Below are 25,614 nucleotides of genomic sequence, written 5' to 3'. Positions count from 1 at the left end.
GCTTCCAGCATCTCATCAAAAAAAGTCCTACTTTTATTCTGTTCTATTCCCATTCCGTACTAGGCTCCGAAACTCCATCTTTACATAGCATTCGTTGAATAATGCAAAATCCCTGTGACCTGAACGATTTAACAGTGCATGACTAGAAAACAGATATCAAGAGCCAAAGGCCATTTGATATAAAAGACATATTTCATTTATACAGCTATGTAACTGGAAAAGAGCAAGAAGTACAACTTATTCCACTGGCCACGGCACAGGTACCCAAATGTCTAGCTAGCTGTCTTTTCTAAGGGCCCTGATCAATGATTTATGGATCTGAGGCAGTTGGAAAGGACAAGCAATTGTCTTGGGAGAATATCCAAGATATATGTTGGTTTCTGTTCCTTATAGATAAGGACATGAGTGAGAGTGGAGAGTTTGAAAAATGCCAGGAGAAGCTTTGAGGCACTGATCATCCGATTTTTTTTGAGAACCAACCCAGGTTAACATTTCAGGAGATACAGCTCAGACTAGCAGAAAGAGCACGGGTGTGCGAGTCACAAGGACCTGAGTTCTAATCTCAGCTCCACTTGTCTGCTCTGTGACCTTGGGCAAGGCACGTCTCTGTGCCTCAGTTCTCTCATTTGGGGCTAAAATGGGGCTTGAAACCGTAAGCCCGTGTGAGATATGGACTGTGTCCAACCTGATTGATTATCTTTTGCCTATCCCAGCGCCTTAGTACAGTGCCTGGCACATGGTAAGCTCTTAAAAATACCATTAAAAAAAAAATACAACAAACCTCACGTGATTTTCCACAGCAGAATTCTTCCAGATAGGTTGATAGAGGAAGACAGACAATGAACACTTAGTGATTTAATAATGATAATGATGGTAATGGCATTTATGTAACATATATTAGGTGCTAAGCACCATGAAGGAAAAGATGCCACCTTCCAACCCCCAGCCTTTTTACCGACTCCACTCCGAGGACCACTCTGAACAAGGGTTTATGAAACGGGTAAAGTTACAACAGTGTCTGCACCCGGCGAGGTCTCAGTGCCATTTTGTTCCGCTGACCCTAGACCACACTCTTCTGCCTCGAGAATGGTCTCGCAGTGCTCACTGTAGGTCACGGGTTGACCGAACGAGACTCTATGGATGAGTCCTCACAGAGTCACCCTGAGAGAACAGCACGTGCGAGGAGACGCCGGCTGGAGAGCAGAGAGCTAGGTACGGGGTGCTAATCCCAGCTCTGCCACCTGCCTGCTGTATGATCTCGGGCAAGTCACTTAACTTCTCTCTGCCTCAGTTTCCTTATCTGCCCAACTTTTTTTCTCATGGTATTTGTTAAGCACTGTATTAAGCACTGGGATAGATAGCTCTACCCCAGTCTTGACCCGATCGATCTCCCAGCACCCCGAGTCGTACCATTCCTTCCAGCCAACTTGAGTGCTTCTGATTTTTTTTTACACCTTCCTTAGCACTCATGGTCATATATCTGCTCACTGTTGTCTTTTTAGTTGGAAATACTCCTTGCGTGAATAATAGCTCACATCAGAATCACATCCTAATATAAAGTACCGATGTATATGTTGCATAAAACTACATTTTTTGCTGAACATACATTTTTGAATGGAAAGCGATCAACTGTATTATTAGCATTTTCATGACCCGACCTGAAATGGCTCAGTCAGAAACCCTATCTTCAAAAATGATGGGTGGAGCAGCCAAGTATTTCATATCTCTACCAAGAGTTTAGGATTATACATTTTTTCTCTTGATAAGCCTCATTTCCCCATCCACGTTCAAACCATTTTGAACAACACTTGTTTCCCAACAGATTTTCAAGGGAACGCTTTAAAGAACCAAGAGGAGGGAGAATAGAGTTGATAAATTCATAAAGACTATAAGCATTTAGAAAAAAGATCACAGTCGTCACAGGGTTTTCTACGTTTAGGGCTCCGGCATTTATCACGGCCAAATGATCCAATAGCTTTTACTTATCGCTGTGTATGATCCAAAAAGTAATGAATAATTCCTCATAGAGAGCGTTAAAATACGAATACTAAATACTGCAATTTCCTCCATCCTCCTAAGAAAAAACTTTCTTCAGAGCCACTCAACCTTATAAACAAACCTTGTCAACGTGCCCAAGGTTTGCAGAGAACAAGCTCACAGGTCATGTCAAACTGCATTAAATTGTTTGTTATGAGCTAAATGAATGACAAAAAATGCTTCAGAATCTTGAACGCCCGAATGACTTTTCATCTAATTTCTATCTTTCCTTTTTCATTTTGGCAAGGTGACAACCCAGGCTCATTGCTTTCTTCCTCATCACCTTTCCCTCGGGATGGGAGGGGAGTGCTTTGAAAAAGGTCAAACCAATCACGAGCTCTGGACTCTGGTTCCGCCAGAGGCTTGGAGAGGGACCGCGTGTATAGGTTGCCAACCAATTCCACAGCATGTTTTTTTTTTTTTTTTCCGGTCAAGCCGACACTGGCAAATCAAATAAACATGAGATCTGCTTTATTATCCCTCTCATACATTGCCTTTCATGTTTCCAGGCATAATAAGAGACTGCAACCCAGAGTGGATTCCTGTGGGATGATATCCTTAGCAAGGCCAGTTTTGGGGTGGGCTTGTGAGGGGAGAGGGACCGCCAAAGTGTGAGGGTCCTGGGGGGCTACCGGGATGGGGGACCACTGATTGGGGGAAAGTGCCATAATAGTAATGATCGTGGTATCTGTGAAGTGCTTATTACGTTCCAGGCACTGTATTAAGTCCTGGGGTGGATAGAAGCAAATCGGGTTGAACACAGTCCCTGTCCCACATGGGGCTCCCAATCTTAATCCCCATTTTACAGATGAAAGAACGAAGAGGCCCAGAGAAGTGGTGAGTTGCCCAAGGTCACACAGCAGACAAGTGGCAGAGCCTGGATTAGAACCCAGTTCCTTCTGACACCCAGCCCCAGTCTCTATCCATTAGGGCATGCTGCTTCTCATCAAGTAAGGAGCACTGGAACTAGACTTTAAACCCCTTAAGAGCTGGGATCATGCCTTCTTCCACTGCGGTACTCTCCCAAGCGCTTAGTCCAGAGCACTGGATTAAGTGTGTGGGAGTGGACAGTAAAACAATCTAACAGCTATGTTCCCTGCCCACAACAAATTTACAGTCTAGAGAGGGAGGCAGACATTAATAGAAGTAAATTATAGTATCTACACTATTTTATGTCTATTTAATGGGATAAATATTCATATATATGTGTGTGTATATGTGTGTGTGTGTGTGTATGGACACATATATATATCCCATTAAATGTTCAGTCCAATTTAAAGAAGACCAATTGGTTTATCAGTCAGTGGTATTTATTAAGCACATATTGTGCGCATACCACTTTCCTAAGCAGTTGGGAGAGAAAAGTAGCGTAAGGAATTATGTCCCCTGGCCTCAAGGAGCTTCCAAAATCTAGCAGAGGATTTTACGATCTGTGATGAACTCATCCTTTTACCAGCTTTCATGCGTTTCGTTAGTGGTAACTCTAAGCCATGCTGAAAATTCAGTCCAAAAGGATTCAAGATCCATCAATCAGTGGTAATTATTGAACAGTGACTGGGTGCAGAGCAGGTCAGACACAGGTTTTGTCCTACACAGAGCTCAAAGTCAAGGTAGGAGGGAGATCAAGTATTTATCCCCATAGTATAGTAGGTGAGGAAGGTGAGGCAAATAGAAGTTAAATGACTTGCCCAAGGTGGCACACTAGGCAAGTGGCGGTGCCAGGATTATAGCCCCGGTCCCCTGACTTCTAGGGCTCTACTCTTTCCACTAGTGCACGATGCTTCTCCTGGCTAATATTGGACCTAATTTGGGGATATTCATCAACCCATGGTGTTTATTGAGCACTTACTATATGCAGAGTACTGTACTAAGCTCTTGGGAGTAGAGTGTGAGTCAGCAGACACGTCCCCTACCCGCAATGAGCTTACAGTTTAGAGGGGGAGGCAGATGTGCATATAAATAAATTATATATGCAATTAAGTGGCCCCAATTTCAATCTCCTGAGGCAAAAAGCCCTATCGGAGCCTAATAGCGGCATCTACAAAATTGGAGATTTCCCTGACGCATCTTTTGGGACCTGCAAGAATTTAAATGTGAATCCTGGAAGTCTTAATTTAAATTTTCATAAAATTCTTCCTAAAGTCTTATTTAAATCTTTTGCTTATGGGCCTTGCTACTTTGCTGAGCTGACATGTTGTCTTTCCTGAGAAGAAAATAGCAAATTGGAAGTTCAAAATAAAATGTCTTTTTCACCCAGTCAGATGTATCGCAATTAAGACTCCACAAACTCATCTTAGGCATCATTCAGGGTAGGGAGGGACAGCACAAGAAAAGCTGAGGGCAAAGTCTGGAATAACATACTAATTTTCTTTCTACATTTTTTTATATTAAAACTGTCCAGTTGTTTTTGTGCCGAAAATTGAAATTTCCCAAATTCCATAATAATCCCACAGCCACATTAATGCAAACCATTTATCAGAATTTTAAATGAATACATGATGTTTTATCCTATTAAACCCTGTCTGGGCAAACCTTTGAGTTTAGAAAAGTCCAATTTTGCTATGGATTCAAGCTTATGTGCTAATTAATGAGGACTTCTAAAAATATTAACCCCGCGTCACTTATCATTGGCTGGAGGGAGACAATAGTAATTCAGTATTTTTCTTTATTGCTTTCTTTAGGTTTTATTATCGTGGTGTCGCCAAATATTCATAGAATGATTTGTTTTCTCACCCCTCCCCAGGCTCTTCCTCTTTTCTCCACCCTTTTTCAGTCTCTTTTCCTCTTTCTCTTTCCCCCATCTGCCCTTGTTACTCCTCTTTCTCGCCTGTCTCTCCAGTTTCTCATTCTCTCTCATCTGGTTTGGTCTTGAGAAGCAGAGCGGCTCAGTGGAAAGAGCCCGGGCTTGGGAGTCAGAGGTCATGGGTTCGAATCCCGGCTCTGCCGCTTGTCAGCTTTGTGACTGTGGGCAAATCACTTCACTTGTCTGTGCTTCAGTTACCTCATCTGTAAAATGGGGATTAACTGTGAGCCTCATGTGGGACAACCTGATTACCCTGTATCACCCCCAGCGCTTAGAACAGTGCTCTGCACATAGTAAGTGCTTAACAAATACCAGCATTATTATAATTCTCCTTTGTCTACGCAAAGAATGCCGTGCTGCCTCTCTGTTGGATTGCACTCTCCCAAGAGCCTTGTCCAGTGGTCCACACCCAGTAGGCGCTCAATAAATACCACTGATTGATGGATCAGTTGTTGTGTAGCTGATGAGTGGAAGGGGATGGTCCCTCACAGCCTGGCTTAGTGGTAGAGCCATGGCCCGGGAGTCAGAAAGACGGGGGTCCTTATCCCAGCTCCGCCACATGTCTCCTGCGTGACCTTGGGCAAGTCGCTTCCCTTCTCTGGGCCCCAGTTCCCTCATCTGTAAAAATGGGGATTAAGAGTGTGAGCCCCACGGTGGGACTGTGTCCAACCTGAGTGATTTGTATCTACTCTAGTGCTTAGAACAGTGCTTGGCACTAAGTACTTAATATTGTCGTTATTATTATGGGTATGGTTATTCCCCCAGCTGTGGCTCTGGCAGCCCAGCCAGTCCAAGCTTGGGCCCCATCTCCTCCGGGTCCTCAGGTCTGGGGTTCGGGGGTCTTGGGTCCCCCTGCCGAGCTCTGACCCAGGATTCCCAGGTCAGGGTGAGATTTGTCATTCAGCCTTTTTATTTTGAAGGATTTGATTAGTAACGATCGATTGATCGGACAGTTAGAGAGCGATACATTTCCTTCACTTTGGCCTTCTATCTTGGGATAAGGACGGAAACACACAGACAAACCCACTGTTCCCCAGCAACAATCCTGCATCTGCACGGAGACACACACACACAGTTCTCCCCAGTAAAGCAATACTATTTGCATAAACATATGCCCCTCTTTCTTTCATTTCTACCTATGACAGAAAGTTTCTTTGTCTTTATTCTTTTTTCCCTTCCTAAAGATGCAAAGATCTGGATGTGATTTGTTTTTGTTTTTTAGAGATAATAGTATGAAATGGTTTTTTGGGTTTTTTTTGGTTTTTTTTTTGGTATTTGTTAAGCGCTTACTATGTGCCAGGCACTCTTCCAAGCGCTGGGGTAGACACAGGGGAATCAGGTTGTCCCACGTGGGGCTTACAGTCTTAATCCCCATTTTACAGATGAGGTAACTGAGGCACAGAGAAGTTAAGTGACTTGCCCAAAGTCACACAGCTGACAAGTGGCCGAGCTGGGATTCGAACCCATGAACTCTGACTCTGAAAAACACTTTTTTTTCCATGAAAATTCTCTGCAGTAAACCCTAGTCCAAATTTGGTGACCCTCTGGATTGAGACACACAAAGAATTGTCATCTTTCATTTCAGCCATTCCTCAGTATAGAACCCTTTCTGGGCTTTGAAACTACATTATTGGAATTCAGATCTAAGATATAACTAGCATTCGTATCCAAATTAATCTCCATGTACTGTCTGATTACATATTGCAAATTACTCACAGTAGCAAATTAAACATTTCTTCTAATCATCTTGTGGCTGCCTTCTTATTTTGAAAATTAAACTTTAGAGCTCAGTTAATTTTTTATATGCTCTGTTCTTATTTGTTTTAACAAAAATCTGCCAGGAAATTAAAATGGCTGAACGCATCTTCCCCAGAAAAAAAGCGACTTGTTGTAGGAAATAAAACGCCTTTGGTAAATTTCTGCTTCATGACCTTTATGTTTACTGCCCTTTTGGGACTGTGTAATGCACCTAAATTTTGAATTGCCCAGGAGAGATGAAATTGAAGCTTATAAAATTTCCCTAAGATTCTTATTTCAAAACTGGATGTGATTTCAGTTGCATTCCTGGAGGCTTGTGCGAAAAAAGAAGAAAATAGGACATTGTGATAAGACAGGAAGGAGAGGTGTTACCAGTGATGATTTATCAGATTATCTCTTTAGTGGACTTCTACTTTTGTTATCTTTTCCCAAGTGTGGAGCACAGTGGTTTGCACAGGCAGGGGTACCAATGGCAGCTGATAAATGGGCTTAGTGAGGAGGATAAATGAGTGATTAGGCTTAGTGAGGAAGAAGAGGGATACAGTCAGAGGGTGGAAGAAATGCAGCGAGTACAGGGAAGAGACATTTAGAGACATTTGGCAAATGTAGAGTGTTTGGGTTTTTTTAAATGGTGTTAGTTATGCTCTTACTATATGTCAAATACTGTTCTAAATGCTGGGATAGGTACAGGTCAGTCAGGTCAGACCCAATCCCCATCCCACACAGGGCTCACCGTTTAAGTAGGAGGGAGAACAGGTATTAAATTCCCAATTTACAGTTGTGAAACTGAGGCCGAGAGAAGTGAAATGACTTTCCAAAGGTCACACAGCAGACTAGTGGTGGAGCTGGGATCAGAAGCCCGATCCTCTGACCTCCGGCCCTGTCCGCTTTCCACTAGATCACATGGCTTCTCACAGTGAGGTAGAAAGTGACAGAAAACTCACTAGTTTTTCCAAGGTCCTGTAGTTCCTTAAACATGCTTTGCTCTCTCCTCCTGATGTGGCCGTGAGGAGAGAGCACAGTCTGGGAGCCACGGGACCAGGGTTTTATTCTCTGATCCACCACTTGCCTTCTTATGACCTTGGGCATGTCACTGAACTGTACCTCAGTTTCCTCTTCTGTAAAATGGGGATTCACTACCTCTTCCCCCTCCCCACTTAGACTGTGAACCCCAATGGGTACAGGGGCTGTGTCTGAACTGATCGTCTTGTGTCGGTCTTGGTATTTAGTACAGTGCTTGGAAAACTCAAAAGCACTTATCCGATACTGTTGTTATCATTATTGTCATTATTATTATTACTACTGCTATTATTAACCATTGTCATTTCCAAGGGCTTAGTACCCCGCTCTGCATGCTGTAAGCACTCAGTAAATACGATTATTTGATTGATCATCCACCTCAGTCTTGGCCAGTAATAATGCTAGTACCTGTTAAGTGCTTACTATTTGCCAAGGACTGTTGTAAGTGCTGGGGTAGGTAGAAGTAAATCAGGTTGGACACAGTCCCCGTCCCACTTGAGGCTCACAGACCAAGGAGGAGGGAGGAGGGCCCATGAGATCAGGCTGACCGAAGGTAGCATTTTCCAGAGATGGAAGAATATGAGTAGCGTTTTTCTGGCTCTCCTCTTCCTGACCAGAGTCTCCCACTCCCGCCTCCCTCCACCTTCCATCCCACCCCCCTCAGGCCCCAGAGAGGGGCACAGACTATCACCTTCTCCATCCCCAACGGCGTCCGTCTGTAGTTTAATCCAGCCTCCGAGCGCATCTCCAACCTAGGTCGAGGAATGGGGAAGGAGGGCGGAAACGGGGCGTAAATCTTGGAGAAGCAAGTCAGTCCAGTCCTACGATTCAGGAAATGGCCTGTCTTTATCTTTGAGGAAGGATATCCAGGCGACTTTGCGAAGGATGGAGGAGAGAGGGTGAATGAGAGATCACCGTGTGAGTCTTCTTCGGTTCCATGCCGGATTGGCGCCTTTGGCACCTCTGCCCGTCCTTCGTGGGAAGTCCTTCGAGACGGTAGTGCGAGTGAGCGGTTAATAATGACTGCCGATGGATCGGCTCGTCGTTCAGGTGACCCGGGCGCCTGATCTTCCAACTACGGGGCGGCGGCGGGGAAGAGGGAGGAAGGTCTCCACACTGGACTAGGGGATGGAGAGGTCGCTCCGACCGGGGCGGGGCAGACCGGAGCCCATCTACATGGGCGTCAGCCAGGGTTTGGAGACCAGGGAGTCAGTCCAGAAAGGACCCAAGGCTAGCTACGCGTTTGCAGTGTGGTAAGCTCAGAACAAGATTGGGTTTGAATTCGGAAAAGTAATTTAAAATATCTCTAATAGAGCTAGTAAAATGCAATGTTCGGGGAGCAGTGATCGATATTTTTGAAGCGGCATCTTAAGGTCCAAAGTCAAGCTGTTACTAGGATGACAGGCGAGTGCGAAAATAGTAACCGCCACCTTGCTGGTGACGATTGGCTGTTATGAGGTCCAGGAGGGTGACGGTTATGTGGGTCTTAGAAGAATCATGCAGGACAGAAAATAATAATAATAATGAACATTACGGACTTTAAGAGCTGACTGTGCTGGGCCTGGAAGCCACTGACCTGACCCAGTAACTGCGTTGCTAGCGTTCAGTCCAGTACCTTCCACGCAGTACACACTCGAGAAAATACGATTGGTGGACGGCGGTCCTGGATTCCGATGTGGTTTGCCTTGTCTTTCTCCAGTATTCCTACGATAATCCACATGCAAGCACAGTGGGAGGGAAGTTGTGCGGATGTAGTGGCGTAGGACCAACTGATGGTATCTTTGCCTGAACGCGGATAGTTGGAATGCGAAGACCTCACCGAAGGGAGCTTTTCCAGTAGGGATTTGTTATCGCAAGAGGACCCTTTCTTTCTTAAACGGGTATTATTGCTATTTGATCAGCTGGATGAGTTCTCTTCAAACGTGTTATTAAAATGCCGCAGTGACCTTCACAGTCAATTATGTTGGTTGTATCTTCTACAACAGCAGAATAATGTTGCCATTAAAAATGCGGACAAATTCCCTCAAAGCTCTCACCTTGAGAAAGTCAGAAATTACATCCGTGCTTGACAGCGCAGGATTCTGAGGTGATTTTAACACCCCGAGGTGGACTTTAGGAGTGAGCGATCGGGCTCTGACCTTTAGAGCCGGAGGCGGGCGACAGACAGCTGCAGCACAGGGACTCCCTGGCTTGCCGTCGCTGACACCTCCCCGACTTGTGAGATGTCACCTTTTTGGGACTTGGAGCCCCAGAAACCTCCAGGGATTCCCGGGCAGACACACACACACTCTCTCTCTCTTTCTCTCTCTCTCTCCCCTCCCCCCCCCCCGTTTCTCTCCCCCCCCTTTCCCTCGCCGCCTCCTCTCACACTTGCACGTAGAGCGGAAGACCCAAGTAAAGAAGCAGTGGGATCAAAATCCAGCACATTCCCAATTCAGGGGAATCTAGCAAGGGTGAAGAGGAACACGTAGTCCCCAGTAGGAAAGAGATTCCCTGCTTGAGATGATGGTGAATTAATAATAATAATTATGGTATTTGCTAAGCGCTTACTGTGTGTCAAGCACTGTTCTAAGCGCCGGAGTAGAGTCAGGGTGATGAGGTTGTCCCACATGTGGCTCACGGTCTTGATCCCCATTTTACAGGCGAGGCCCAGACAAGTCAAGTGACTTGCCCAGGGGCACGCAGTAGACAAATGGAGCCGGGATTAGAACTGGGAGAGATGTGCCTGTGGGACCTTAATGTCCCAGGAGAACACGTCCTGGGAGAGATGTGCCTGTGGCGTCGCTGTGGGTCGGACACGACTCGACGGCATGAGACAGCAATCTAATTTCTCTCCTATGTACCCGAGTACCTCAAATCTCTCAGTCAGTAGCTTTGTTTTGGGAAATAAAAGAAAGACGTAGTAGCCGCTTCTGCTAGTGACGCCACTTCTGCTGCTGGCAATTTTAAAATAGCTCATGAGCCTTCCACCGTGTTCCTGTTGTGATGATATATTAACTATAGAGCCAGTATGATTTATTGCTTGATAGGAATCCTTTCAGTGATAGTTTACCTAAGGGATTTCTACTGTATGATGGCTTTCTGTCATCAGAAATACTTTTATGGCTTATATTGTTTTTCTGCCACAGTAACATCCCTGCCGGTTTTAGTCTTTATTATGTCCGACCCGGCTGTTAGATAACATCGCACTTTGTCAGGAGAATGAGCACAAGTGCTGAGGATTGTGCGCACGCCTCGATTTCTGAGAGCGTTCTTGTAGACTACATGGGAATGAAACATCTGGAGAATTAGGGTGAAGGCCTAATATTGTGTGAAAAATATTCACAAACATACAAAACCACAGTTTTGTTCATGTAAAACATTCTAACATCAACTGCAGTCTTCCCATTTCGTCTTTCATTATTAAAGAAAAGGGAATTTGAAGATGCAAATTCCCTTTTGCCATCTGAGGAATAATAATAATAATGTATTTATTAAGCACTCACTATGTGCCAAGCATTGTTCTAAGTGCTGGGGTTTATAATTATTTTGTCACCTCATCCCATTCCCTCCTCTACCCCCCGCATACCCTACACGCTCACAAATAAAACTCTAGATCTTGGAAGTAAAAAAAAAATAAATACACCTTGTCTAGCGTGACCGGTGGGTGAATTCAGGCCAGAGTCAAGTTAACAGATCATTTTTCAAAATGAAGGAAGCAGCCCCATATTTCTTTCTTTTCCTCCTAGTCCGACTTGGTTAAAGCCATAGGCATCAGCAGCAGCAGCATCAAGCAGTACCTATTTAGCACCTTCGTAGGTCTTGGGAGTGAAACATTATACTATGCAAGACCCATGATCACTGACAAAACCCTAGAGGGCAGGGACCAAGTCTACCAATTCCCTTGTATTTTCCCAAACGTTCAATGTAGTGGTCTGCATGATAATTATAACCATAATAATAACTATGGTATTTGTGAAACGCTTACTATGCGCCAGGCGCTATACTAAACTCTGGGGTGGATACCAGCAAATCGGATTGGACACGGTCCCTCTCGCATGTGGGTCTCACAGTCTTAATCCCCATTTTACAGATGTGGTAACCCAGGCACAGAGAAGTGAAATGACTTGCCTAAGGTCACACAGCGGACAACTGGTGGAGCCGGCTTCGACCCTATGACCTTCTGACTCCCAGGCCCACGCGCTCTCCACTATGCCATGCTGCACAAGGTAAGCATTCATTACATACATTAACTCTTGGACAAAATTAACAAATCATGGGAGCATGAGGAAGAACAAGGATGTGACAGGAAGCGAAGCGCTGCACCGTTAGCTTTTTCTTTTCCGTGCCACTAAATATTTTTCCGGAGACTTTGTGCCATTTGACTGTCATTCAGAATCTTCAAACGTGTCCCATCCCTTGGGATTCTGTTACAGTCTCCTAAGTTTAGGAAAGAAATCCTTTTACCAAAATTGAAGTGATTTACATTTATTGGTATTTGCTTCGCTGATGAAAGCTATAACAGAGTTTCTATTTTGAAAGTGTTTTACTTCCAATTTCATTCCTTAATTTTATGAGAATATTTCCCAGGTGAGAACCATTAATTATTTGGCTTAGAACCAGGAGATAAAAGCAAGAGGTCCTTAAGTGCTGTCTCAAACTCCAGGTGTGGTAATATTTTTCCATATATTTAATCCCCTGCAAATCCACGTTGATTTCAACTCGAGAATTGGAAACAGGAATCTGTTCCCCGAGTTTGCTGAATTATTCCTGACAGATCACACGTAGGAACGGAAAACATAAATCAGGCTACTATCAACAGAAATCCCTTCAAATCCAGAGTTGAACAGTCAGGCGATTCAGATTCACAGGAGTTATTACTCTCTGAAAAAGTTTAATCTCTCACCTCTGCAATGATTACTCCACTGTCAGTTGGGTTGGTTACAGGTGTTTCGGAAAGAGAAGCAGCAGAATGACCCGAGCTAGCTGTCTCCACGCTCCCACTCCTTCCTATCTAGACTGTGAGCCCCATGCGGGACAGGGACTGATGAACTTCTATCTGCCCCAGTGCTTAGGTCAGTACTTGGCATATTGTAAGTGCTTCACATTTACCATGATTATGGTCCGAGACCTCTCACTTGCCAACACTGACAAGAAGCAGAGCTAATTTTTCCCTCTGCTATACTTCCTCCTCCCCCGTAACAATTTGCCTAAAAAGGGTCTTGGTGGGGACCTTTCTCTAAGGATTTGAAACCACCTTCCAACAGAGTTGGAATAGTGCTTTAATTAACATGGTCAGAACAGTGCTTGGCACATAGTAAGCGCTTGACAGGTACCATCTTCATCATCATTTGCACACAGTAAAAGCCCATAGATGCTGTGGAGGAGGAGGAGGAGGAGGAGACCTCACATACTTAGAAGGTGACAAGGACTGTATCAAAGACAGGTCATTGATTCAGGGCATCATCCCTGCCCCACGTGGTGTTGACAGTTTAGGAGAGAGGAAGAGGCCGGTATTATATGCCCATTGAACAGATGAGGGAACTGAGGCCCAAAAAGGTTGTGACTTGATCCAGCTCAACCAGCAGGTCAGTAGCAGAGCTGGGATTAAAACCCAGGTCTCTTCTGCTCGTTTGCGCAGAGCACTCTACTTGAGCCTTGGAAGAGTGCAGTATAATTGGTAGCCATGACATCTGCCCTCAGGAAATTGACAATCTAGAGTGGGAGAAAGACAATAAAATATATAACAGGCAGGGGGAAGAACTTGAGTGTAAAGAGATGAACCTAAATGCCGCAGGGGGGTGTGACTGTCCAGGTCTTTCAGTTTTACGGATGTGCTGAAGTGGCAGTGGGGATGGGAAGTAGGGCAGGGGGATGAGTGATTAATCAGAGAAGGCCTCCAGGAGGAGGTGTCAAAACAGGATTTGAAGATGGGGATAGCAGCGGTCCGGCAGATGTGAAGGGGAGGAAGTTCCCAGGCGGCAGCTCATCCCTCTAGACTGTAAATTCTAGGGATTGTGTCCATTTATTGTCATGTCAAACTCTCCCAAGCGCTTAGTAGAATGCTGTGCACCCAGGAAATGCTCTTTAAGTACAACCGAATGATTGAATGAAGGGAAGAGAGGATGTGAGCAAGGGGTCGGTGGCGGGAGAGACGAGAATGAGGCCTAGTGAGTAAGTTAGTGAGAGGGTAAGAAAGCATGCCAAACAAGGGTAAAGTGGGAGAAGACCCAGAATAAATATGACAGCAAGGTAGGTTTAAACACATATCCTGGTTCAAGGAGACTAATCTGTACTTGACCTGGGTTATCTTATATCTACCCCCGACACTCAGTAAGGTGTTTGGCACATAGTAAGCACATTGTAATCCTTATTCTTAATATGGTTATTATTACCGAAGGCTGTGGTGGATGATTTCAGAAAGAAGGCATATAAATGTCCTGGAAATGGGACTCTCCCAGGTAAAATTACCAGTCCATCTTACTCTAACCCCTACCTGCTCTGGTTCACTTTAAATGCTTTTGCTTTCCTGTCCGTCGGAAACATTCTCACCTCCTTTTTCCGTCTCCTGCTACTACTTGCATTTCAGTCATTCGTTCAGTCATATTCATGGAGCACTTACTTGTGCAGAGCACTGTACTAAGCATTTGGTAGAATACACTACAACAATAAACAGACACATTCCCTGCCCACGATGAGCTTTCCATCTAGTCCTTGTGAACTCTCTCCCTCTAGACAACTCTCATTTGCTGTTCTAGTAAAAATCATGTACTTCCACCTCCAGTCAATCAGTAGTATTTATTGTGTGCTTATTGTTTGCAGAGCACTGTACTAAACAGTGCTCAGCACTTAGAACAGTGCTTGGCACATAGTAAGCGCTTAACAAATACCCTCCTCATCATCATCAGAGAAGCAGCATGGCTCAGTGGAAAGAGCACGGGCTTTGGAGTCAGAGGTCATGGGTTCGAATCCCGGCTCTGCCATTTGTCAGCTGTGTGACTGTGGGCAGGTCACTTAACTTCTCTGTGCCTCAGTTACCTCATCTGTAAAATGGGGATTAAGACTGTGAGCCCCACATGGGACAACCTGATTCCCCTGTGTCTACCCCAGCGCTTAGAACAGTACTCTGCACATAGTAAGCGCTTAATAAATACCAACATTATAATTATTATTATCATTATTAATATTATTAAGCACCTGGAAGCGTTCATTATGATAGAGTTGGTAGGCACGCTCCCTGGGTACAGCCAGTTGACAGTCCAAAGGTGATAATGCCTGATAGTAATGTCCACCCCTCAGCGCTCGCTTTGGCTTGTAGAAGAATTCCACTCATGCCACGTACAAGCGATCCTCAACCTCAAATGGCTGTGTTCCTTTTCCACCTGACCACACTGCTTGTCAGAAGGAAAATTACTTTCTGACAACAGCAGAGGAGCTAGGTAAGAGAGGAGGAGGGGTAAATGAGGAAGTCATTTCAGTGTACTTGTATGGGTTGCCTCTCATTTTCATTTAAAAGGGAAATATTTAACAGAGAAGTATGTCCAGTTTTCTGTAGTTTTGGATGTATTATTTATGCATATGTAGTTTTATATCTGTGGGATGGACACACACACAGGAGTTAGCACTAAATGCGGAGAGAGGATTGTCATGGTGAGAGAGTAAACACCTTTTGTGCCTTAGGAATGAATATACTTGATGAATACTTTCCTAACCTGTGAGCTATTTAGGCTTCTGTCTAATTCCTTTAGAGATTAGCTTGAGTTTGGGATTCTATAATATTAGCATTTTTTCACTTCCGGTAGAGTTCAAATGTTGAGATCACTCTCACCAGCCATCCGTTCAGTTCGACTACCAAATTTTAGTACCAAGTGCTAGCACTTCAGGGAAGGATACTGACTGGATGCAAAGCGGAGAAAGCTAGGATTTGTGGTTCTAATACACGTAGTGTCTTTTGCCCTTATCTGTATTAGGCCACCCCGAAAATGACCTTCCCGATGACCTTTGGTAAACCTCGGGACCTCAAAACGTTAAGCCCGAGGGGAAAGTCATCTCTCTGTCTAGATGGGCCAGGCTTGGGCCCAATTACGTCTGGTGGTGTCTATGAAGTTCAGCCTCCTAATTTCCTCAAACAGAATTCAGTTCTTGACCTGCAAAGCTTCTGAAGGGTGGATTAAATGGGGAAGACAGAGTATGGGGTGACGTGGAGGGGAACAGGTTAGAGATGGTTCAACAAAACTCAGGAATGGTTCCCAGATTCCTGTTTCAGTGGTAGGGGTCAATTCCCCCTGCACCCCCCCCAACACACACGTACACACACCCGCCTACCCACACCCATAAAGTGTGAGACACGAGGGACTGCTGTAGGCCGGGGCGGGGGGACAGGACTGCACCTCCATTCTGAGCAGATGTGTCAGTTCTTAACTGGTAGACGGATTCAGTCCATCACTACTTATGACCTACTTAATGCAGCTGACGAGGTTGGAACTAACTGCAATTGATTTGAAGAGTATCCCTCGCGGACTGCAACCGGCAGTCAGTTCTTTTGGGTCTCTGTCAGATTTTTTAATTCAGTGAAAAGCTAAGAAGAATCAATCCATTGCATTTGTTGAGCGCCTGCCCGTGAGCAGAGCAGTATTCCAAGTGCTTGGGAGTCGGTAGATACTTTCCCTACCATAACAAACTGACAATCTAGAGGGGGAATGACAAGGAAATGCGTGGCTGGCTCCTAAAATCCAAGGCCTGTAAGATCTTTTGTGGGGCTCTTTTGACTCTGGTATCCTGTTGGCTGGCTAGAAGGAACAGGTCTTTCAAATCCACTTCTCTTTGAAGCATTATTTTTGAGGCGGGGGCGATACGAGTTCCTCAAGGGTGAGAGGCCAACAAAACAGTGGGAGGATGCCCTGAAATATATCACCTTTTTGACTTATTCAAGGCTCGCTGACCAGCATGAAGCTTATAGCTGTAGGCTGAAGGTCCAAAGAAACACAGGAGCCATTGTTTGCTTTTTTCCAAGATGCACATCATTGGAGATGAAAGACAATATATAGTGGGTCAGTCCTCCCTCTATTGAAAAGGGCATAGGCAGAAACAAAGATGAGGGCTTTGGGGGCTGCCCATGACGGGAAATAGCTTTTTTTCTGATTTGACCAGTAGAAACAGCATTAGACTGGCCTGATGGGGTTGATGGGCAAGCAGTTGAAAGAAATAAAATATCTTCCAAGTCATTATTAATATCAATAATCATAATAAGATTGATTCAGCACTTACTACGTGTCAAGTACCCTTGTAAACGCTGGAGTATATATGAGGCAACCTCGCTCTGGGCAGGAGAAGTTGTTGCTTCCCCTTCACAGTAATTTATTTTAGTATCTGTCTCCCTCGGCTAGACTGCCACCCTCCATGGGAGCCCGGATGGTGTCTCCTATCTCCCCAGCATCTAGTACGGAGTTCAGCCAGAAAGATAAGTTCCCGGTACAGAGAGTAGGATGGAATTAGGGGAGTGAAATCTGTGGGCTGAGGGGTAGCAGGAGATGAGCAAGGTAAGGTGGGGAAGGGTGAAGGGGGAGAGAGAGATGATTGAGTGTTAAAGATGAAGGAAAGGAGTCGACGCAGAAGTGGACTGAAGGTTTCCGAGGAGCGTACTAAGCACAGCCGGGAGAGTATGGTGCAGCGGAATTAGCAGGCACGTTGCGTGAAGTGTGGACTGGAGCCGGGAGAGACAGGAGGCAGGGAGGTCAGGGAGGAGGCTGATGCAGTAGACGAGGCAGGAAGTGTTAAATGTTTGGATAAGCGCGTAAACAGTTTGGAAGAAAAGGAAAGGGCAGCTTCTAGAAACGTCGTATACCTGACAGGATTTGAAGACATGGACTGTGTGGGTTGTATGAGAGAGAGGATTCGAGGATAACCCCGCGCTCGTACGACAGAGAGAATGGTGCCATCTACAGCTCTGGCAAAGTCGGGGCAAACGGGGCTCGGGTGGCAGGAGAAGGAGTTCTGTTTTGGACAGATGAAGTTTGAGGTGTTGACGGGACATCCAAGTAGAGATGTCCTGAAGGCAGAAGGAAACGCGAGACTGCAGAGGAGGAGAGGGATCAGGGCTGGAGCGGAAGGTCATCCCACACAGGGAAGGCACCTGAAAGCCGTGGGAGGGAATGAGCTGTCCAAGGGAGAGGGTGTAGACGGAGAATAGAAGGGGGCCCAGAACTGAGCCTCGAGAGACTCCCACAGGTAGGGGCCGGGAGGCGAAGGAGAAGGAGAACTAGGGAGGACAGTGTCCCAGTGAAGCCTAGCTTAGATTGCCATACCACAGCAGCCTTCTAGTTCTTCAGCTGGCTGTGGACCTTCTTGCCCTGTTCATTCAATCGTATTTATTGAGCGCTTACTATGTGCACTGTACAATGAGCACTGTACTGAGCACTTAGAATGTACAATTTGACCTGTTGGAACCACTCGCTACCTTGCAATCTCCTTTTGAGTCATTTTTTGTTGTTGTTCTATGATATCTGTTAAAGCGCTTACTTTGTGCCAGGCACTGTATTGAGCGCTGGTGTTGGTGTAGGTACAAGCTAATGAGGTTTGACGCAGTCCATGGCCCCTCGTGACGCTCACCGTCTTAAACGCCGTTTTACAGATGAGACAACTGAGGCCCAAATTAGTTAAATGACTTACCCAAGATCAAACCGCAGGCAAGTGGCAGAATCAGGATTAGAACCCAGGTCCTTCTGGCTCCCAGGCCCATGCTGTAGCCGTTAGGCTATGCTACTGCTTCTTCTCTGTCTATATGTCAACACCATAAGACCTTTTATGCATGGTTTTTTTCCTGTGATCAAATTCCGGGTTCAAGGTAGGCAGGGAGAGGAACACCGAGAGGCTTAAGAAGCAAAGGAAGCAGGTAAAACAAGCAAGATTCACATCATGTTTGCTAAAACTGTTGCTCCCTCATTTAAATATTCCCCCCTCTTTGCATATGAAACATCTGCCGGTTTCATTTACGATCAGTGCAGAACATCGCCAGTGGTGTTTAATTATATCTTTGGGCCAAACATTTTCGTATGAAAAGTGCCCATTTCATTTTCAATGAGAAATGCTACCTTTGTCTTTTAGAAAGGATTATTAGCTTTCGTCTAATTGTTTGGACCATTACTGTAGCGTAATTAAATGTCTGGTATGAAAAATGAGCGTGCTGTTAATATATGGGTATTTCATTCAGCAAGGTGTGTTTGATCCATCACAATACTCATTTCCAGTTGGAGAGGCACTAGCATTCCATTAGTGTGGAAAGCCTGCAGTTCCATCTGTGTGTGTACTAATCATGGAACTTGGTAAGCGCTTACTCTGTGCCAAGCACCGCTCTAAGCGCCAGGTACAAGTTAATGAGGTCGGACACGGTCTCTGTCCCACGTGGGGCAGGTAGTCTGAATAGGAGGGGGTAGGATCGACTCCTCATTTTGCACTTGAGGTAACTGAGCCGCAGAGGAGCGAAGTGACCTGCGTAAGATCACCCAGCAGACACGTGGCAGAGCCGGGATTAGAACCCAGGTCCTCCGGCCCCCAGGCCCAGGCTCTTTCCACCTCGGCCATGCCGCTTCTCAGGATCTGCTTGTGCATCTGCGTACGTACGAGGGTGTGGGTCGAAAAGCAGGAAGGAGCACATTCCGGAGAGGAAACAAACTCTCGTCAGCCCAAGTTAGAGGCCTCTACCTAGCAAAAGAGAACTGCCGGCTCATCGCTTTTTTTCAGCTTCTGTAAGCATATCAGACAGGCTTGATTTTTGAAGAATAATTAACTCACAATACAAAGGAAATTGCTTCTCGGCAAGTGGAATAGATTGTCGCCTATGGGCTCTGTGGCTGCTAAAGACCACAGAGGAAATTAAATGATTTTAGGAAGTCCAAGGAACAGCAGAATGAATAGGCAAAGCACAAGTGGCGATGCCAATTTGTTGCCTTTGAAAAGCTTTCGGTCTAGAAAACAGGTTCTGAAATAATTTACAGTAGGACAGATGTGTCCTCCAAGCTCCTTTAAGGGTATTCTCTGTGCACTTTGTATGCAGAGGATTCTCCCTGATGGGCTCCCCACTTTGAAGGTAAAAACCTGGGGCAAAAGTGTGTGCAGAGCACTGTACTTAACACTTGGGAGAGTACAGTAAGCAGATGGTAAGTGCTAATGACCACTGATTGACCCATACCTCTCCTTTCGTACTGTAGTCTCCCAAGTAGTTAGGAACCTCGAGGACACATCTGTCCTACTGTAGAATTATTTTTGGCTTTTTTGAAGGCAACAAGTCGGCATCACCATTTCTTCTTTGCCTATTCCTTCCGCTGTTCCTTGGATGGACTTCCTAAAATGATTTAATTTCCTTTGTGGTTGATTTATTTTTTTTAATGGTATTTGTTAAGCACTTCCTATGTGCCAAGCACTGAGCTAAGAGCTGGGGTAGATACAGGGTAATCAGGTTGGACACAGTCCTTGGTCCAATGCTGAGCTCACAGTCTTAATCTCCATCACGAAGAGGGAACGCAACAATATAACAATAAACGGACACATTCCCTGCCCACGATGAGCTTCCAGTCTGTGGGGGCCGGGGGGAGAAAGAGACTTTAAAATAAATGAATAAATGACAGACATGAACGTGAGTGCTCGGGGGCAGGGAGGGGCAAATAAAGGGAGCAAGACACAGAAGGGAATGGGAAAAGAGGAAAGGAGGGCTTAGTCAGGGAAGGCCTCTTGGAGGAGATGGGCCTTCAGTAAGGCTTTGAAGGCGGGGAGAGTCATTGTCTGCACTAGGAGTGAATGTGTGTGTGTGGAGGTGACTCTGTGGGTATGACTCTGGAAATAAAACCTGCAGAAAATTTTTACTCATCAGGAAAAAAATATGAGGGAGATTTTCTAGGAAAATGTCTCCGATTTATGATTGTTCGTTCACACTATTACTGGGCACTGGGGAGAGAAGGCACTGTTTAAAAGCATTGTAAATAGCTGAATTCTATTTTACACTGTTACTAAAGGCATTGTAACCATAAAGTACACTAATGGAACAATATCTAAAAAAAAAAAAAATACATGCTGTTTGCAAGCATTAGAGACTTAGTTTTATCAAGGGGTAATAGTCAGCCTGCCGTGCTCTTGGAGAACCATAATAAACTCTTCTATAACGCACGAATTGCGTTAGATCCCAAACATCTTTTGCTTAAGGAACGATTTAATTGAATGGATGGGAACTGGACAATCCGTAATGTTTATAGTCGACAGCTTCATAAAAACGCTCACGTTAATGGGAACAAGTTCACTAATCCAACCCCAAGTTTGCTGCTGTTGTTTGGGTAAATCGCTGTTACATCACCTCAGAGCCATTTGCTCCTGCTTTCATGGAGCTATTTGTAATGTAAAACAGGAGCGACTTTTTCTAGATGTAAAAAAAAAAAGATTATTATGCTTCTACTTCAGGTCAGCTGCAGCTTGCCCAAAGACTATTAGGAGATACATATATACATATGTATGTACACGTGCACCTTTAGATTGACACTTCTCAATAGCATTTTGCAATCTGGTTGGGGAGTAATAAGAGCTTTTTGTCCTGGGAAGGTTAAGAATCCATGCCTTCATATGCTCAGGCTTTCTATTCAGGACAACAGAGAGCTCTCTCAAGAGTCATCTGGAAATACTCCAAAGGTAAAGCGCTCGATAAATACCATAGATTGATGGATTGATTAATTAGTACTTCAAGGGCAAGACACATGTTGAGTGAGGCACCCACGTTTCAGGGCGGGAGGAAAATAGAGGAGAAGAAGGAAGTGCAGAGATTGTGTAAGAATGAGAAATCTGTTTTCTCTCCAAGCCGGAAGATGACGGGCATTTCTGCTGCCTACAAAAAATGATGGCCAAAATATAGCAGTGGGTGGCATCCAACCTACCCATTTATTAGAGAAGCAGCGTGGCTCAGTGGAAAGAGCACGGGCTTTGGAGTCAGAGGTCATGGGTTCGAATCCCGGCTCGGCCACTTGTCGGCTGTGTGACTTTGGGCAAGTCACTTAACTTCTCTGTGCCTCGGTTACCTCATCTGTGAAATGGGGATTAAAACTGTGAGCCCCACGTGGGACAACCTGATTCCCTTGTGTCTACCCCAGTGCTTAGAACAGTGCTCTTCACATAGTAAGCGCTTAACAAATACCAACATTATTATTATTATTTGTGACAAAACTATAAATTATTTCTCAAATCAGCATTTTCCATTTTAAATTATAAGGCTTTCAAATGCGATTAAAGGGAGATGGAGATCGAACTAAGACAAGATCGAAAGATGATAGAACGACGTACGGTCTGCTCATCCCATTATAAGGTTTTGATGACTCTATCGAATTACTTGAACTTTATTCTCATTGTTTATAATGTCATCGCTTGATGGAATAGTCACGCAGCATATAATTTTGACTGCCATTAATCTTCACTCCTGTATGTAAATCAGTAACAGGGGCATAATTTATCACCATCATTATTTATACATGATACAGCCTATAAGTAGCACAGAATAATTAGCTTCTTGCCAGTTTTTACATGTTCTATGAAGATATCCATCTTAAATAGCCTAAAGAATCAAACATCTCCATCAACAGCATCTTTGCTCCCTGAGAGTGTAAGTAAAGTGTGGGTATAGATTCCTAGGAAGTGTTCTCCTAGGAAGTGTTCTCCTAGGACAAGAGAAAATTACTGGAAGTTCATTCTTTCTCCACAGGGGCATTCGCTTTACTGAGTGCCCCACTGGCCAATATCTTTCTGTCTGTCTCTCTTACGCTCCCTTTAGACGTAAGCTCCCCGTGGGCTGGAAACTGTAGCACCGTAGTAGTTCCCCAAGGACCTAGTACAGTCTGTTTCATCTGAAGCTACGCGAAGTGAATCTCGGCGCATACTCTTTCTATATTTAAGATCGTGAGAGTCTATGTCGCGGGAAACCCCAGAACCAAATAGCGCGTTACGACAGCTCATTTGGCTGTGTAAAACCCAGCAACACATTGAAACATCACGCCCCATTCGATCCCGTCGCGTCCCGCAACGATAACGGTTTGGAGGTTGGGAAAGATGTGAAGATGATTCGCGGCCTGTGATTATAGCAGACTCTCCTGTGTGCCATTCCAGAACTAAAATGTAAGAATACAGGTCTAAATGGGTCCTGTAGAAGGCCTGACGGATTCTGTGCAGCACTCTCCCATAGGCTCTAAGAATGGGGAATCTGTAGCGTGTTCCCTCCTTGGGCATTTCTGAGGTAGGTAGGTAGGTAGGTAGGTAGAGGTGATCCTGAGGGAGTCTTTACCATCGAGCCACAGGGCAGAATCTTCTTTGGTTCATCAAGGCCTTGACGCGTGAAAGGCCTAATCGATGTTAAAATCCTCCGGGTCTCTAAGTCAAAGCTGCAGATTTTAATGGGGATGAATCCTATTGCTTCGAACCTTTCTGTCTCTCACACTCATATCTTTCACCTGCGTCCCGGCACCTCACACTTCAGGAAGTGGAAATACTTGTCTTCCCCACAGATCTTAACCTCATAAGAATAACCATAATGCTATCTGTTAAATAGGTTTAAAGGACTAGTCCTCCAGATGTTCACTTGTTAGATTTGGAAGTCCTTGAAGGTAGGATGATATCTATTACCTGTAATGGAGTCTGCCAGTCACTTAGCATAGCGCTTTCCACAATGGAAGCACTTAATACATCCTATTAAATCTTGACGTAGATACCCATATTCTTTTTCTTCATGGTTTCTCCCACCCATTCTGAATGCCTCACTGTTGGTGAGGCGACGTGAGCAAATTCTAAACCCACACTGGAAACATTCCAGAGTGTCGTACACTCCTCCTCCTCCTCGTGTATTGGCCACCCCAGCAGAAAAGGCAGGAAGACTTTGAAGGGTTGAGGGGTGGTGGGTTTCCTTCTGGATCCGAGGCACCCCTGGAGCTCCATGGGTGTGACCAGCCGATTATTCAACCTATCAAAGTTGAGCCCTTGCGTTTTTTTTTTTCCTTGGAAGCAGCGCGGCCGGGTGGAAGGAGCACAGACTTGGGAGTCGGGACTTGGGTTCTAATCCTCGCTGTGCCCCTTGCCTGCTGTGAGACCTTGGGTGAGTCACTTAGGACCAATTCCCTCATCTACAGAATGAGAGGCCAGTACCTCTTTTCCCTCCTGGACTGTGATTCCCACGTGGGACCTGATCATGTCCCATCTACCCCAATGCTTGTTACAGAGTTTGACACCTAGTAGCAGTACTACAGATATTATTTTTATTATCAGTCTTTTCAGTGGCGTGCAAACACCTAGGTAAGATAGGGAAGCTGAGAGAGAGAGAGTGCGTGCGTGTGTGTTTGTGTCTATAATGTGTAGGTGCAGTGTGGCAAATAGCTAACCTGCCTGCTTTCATTTGACGACTTCATTTTTTCACATTTTAGCACAGACGGATTAGGATATATCTCCTCCAACGGCTGGGCAATTTTGAATAGTTATACATTTGGTAATGTATTGGCCTTCCTATGCACGTATGGTTTTTATTGACGATGTCCTCATTTTATGAAATCATGTTATTTGCACATCTTTCATAAAAACATGTCATATATCAGGAAAAAAAAGTCTAGTCGCTTTCCACCAATACAATGCCTTTTGGTGTTTAAAACAAAAAAAAGAAACTGGCAGATGTTATGGGAGTATGAATCAAGTGCATATTCTGGGCGAGTCTATATGCTAAAACATTTTTTAACTCAAGGTTATTCTTCGGAAATATATGCAGATTTTATCTGCTTAAACGCAAAGTCTTTCTTTCAATTTGTAATGAAAGCTCCGTACAGAAAGACATTTAGGAATATGACTCATTTTTCTCAGCATCAGAGAATAGCATAACTTCAGACAATTTACAAAAAGCCGCTATAAGAATTTACACTGGAGAAGCCTTAATATAGAATCTGTAGAATTGTCCTTGGATTCCCATTTACACTCCTTTGTTCTTTTTAATCTTGCCTACATTAGCTTCATAATAATAATCATAATAATGGCATTTGTTAGGTGGTTACTGTGTGCCCAGCACTGTTTTGAGTGCTGGGGTAGATAGGTACAAGGTAATCAGTCCCACATGGGACTCTCAGTCTTAATCCCCATTTTCCACATGAGGTAACTGAAGCTCAGAGAAGTTAAGTGATGTGCCCCAAGTCACACAGCTGACAGTGGAGCGGGGATTAGAACCCACAGCCTCTAACTCCCAAGCCTTTTTCACTAAGCCACGCCACCTCTCTAGAATAATTTGAATAACTTCAAATGGTTAAGAATGATTTCAGCAGATGTTCTAAGGATGTCCGTGTGTATAGGTAGCGAGATAGACATATCTATCTCTCTCTACATATTAATTGTATTTACTGAACACCTACTGTGTGTTTAAGCACTTGGGAGGTTCCAATACAAAATAGGAGACAGACTCCCTGCCCACGAGGAGCTTTCAGTGTGGAGGCCATTAATATGAATTAAAATGAATAAATAAAGTATGGATATGGACACAGGTGCCGCGGGACTGAGAAAACAATGCTCCGACATCACCGGGAGAAAAGAACTATTCTGTCCCGACTTTTCTTTGAATGCCGATTGAGTAGTAGATGTCTCGATCGCCCATCCCGCCGGACGGCCATCTCGTCGCGGGCAGCGAACGCGCCCGGTCGTGACGTCGTAGGCCCCTCTCCCGACGATCAGGTCGGACGCGGTCGCCGTCCCACACGGGACACGCGGTCTGAAACCCCGTTGTACCAGATGGGGTAGCGGGCAGGCCCAGAGAAGCGAAGCGACTCGCCCAGGACGAGCCAGCCAGCCGGCAGACGAGCGGCGCCGCCAGCCGGGACGAGAACCCAGGTGGTCGGGCTGCCGGGCCCTGCGGCGAAGGTAAGGGGCAGGGCTTCTCCTGGGAAGGACCGCAAGGACGCCGGATCGCCCTCTGCCTTCCCTTTCTCTTAGCGGACGGAGCGGAGGAGTCACGCGGGAGAGCTGGGTTCTAA

At 45.1% G+C, this 25,614-nt stretch overlaps 1 protein-coding gene across 2 annotated transcripts in view; it reads left to right on the top strand.

The window, feature by feature from the left end:
• The first annotated feature begins 11,791 nt into the window (after positions 1-11,791).
• The window catches only part of LOC103170845, a 31,279-nt gene continuing 17,456 nt past the window's right edge, over positions 11,792-25,614 (top strand). The window contains exon 1 of one of the 2 annotated variants that reach the window (XM_007670361.2): positions 11,792-11,826. In XM_007670361.2, the coding sequence (XP_007668551.2) occupies positions 11,810-11,826 (17 nt within the window). In that variant the 5' untranslated portion in view covers positions 11,792-11,809. Of the gene's footprint in view, positions 11,827-25,052; positions 25,502-25,614 lie in introns of those variants that run through there. The other variant, XM_029080103.2, reaches the window with a different exon arrangement.

Source organism: Ornithorhynchus anatinus, chromosome 15, assembly GCF_004115215.2.
Source record: "Ornithorhynchus anatinus isolate Pmale09 chromosome 15, mOrnAna1.pri.v4, whole genome shotgun sequence".
In the NCBI taxonomy this organism is placed as follows: domain Eukaryota; kingdom Metazoa; phylum Chordata; class Mammalia; order Monotremata; family Ornithorhynchidae; genus Ornithorhynchus; species Ornithorhynchus anatinus.
Note: the sequence above shows the minus strand (reverse complement) of the source record. Positions and strands in the feature narration are given on the sequence as shown.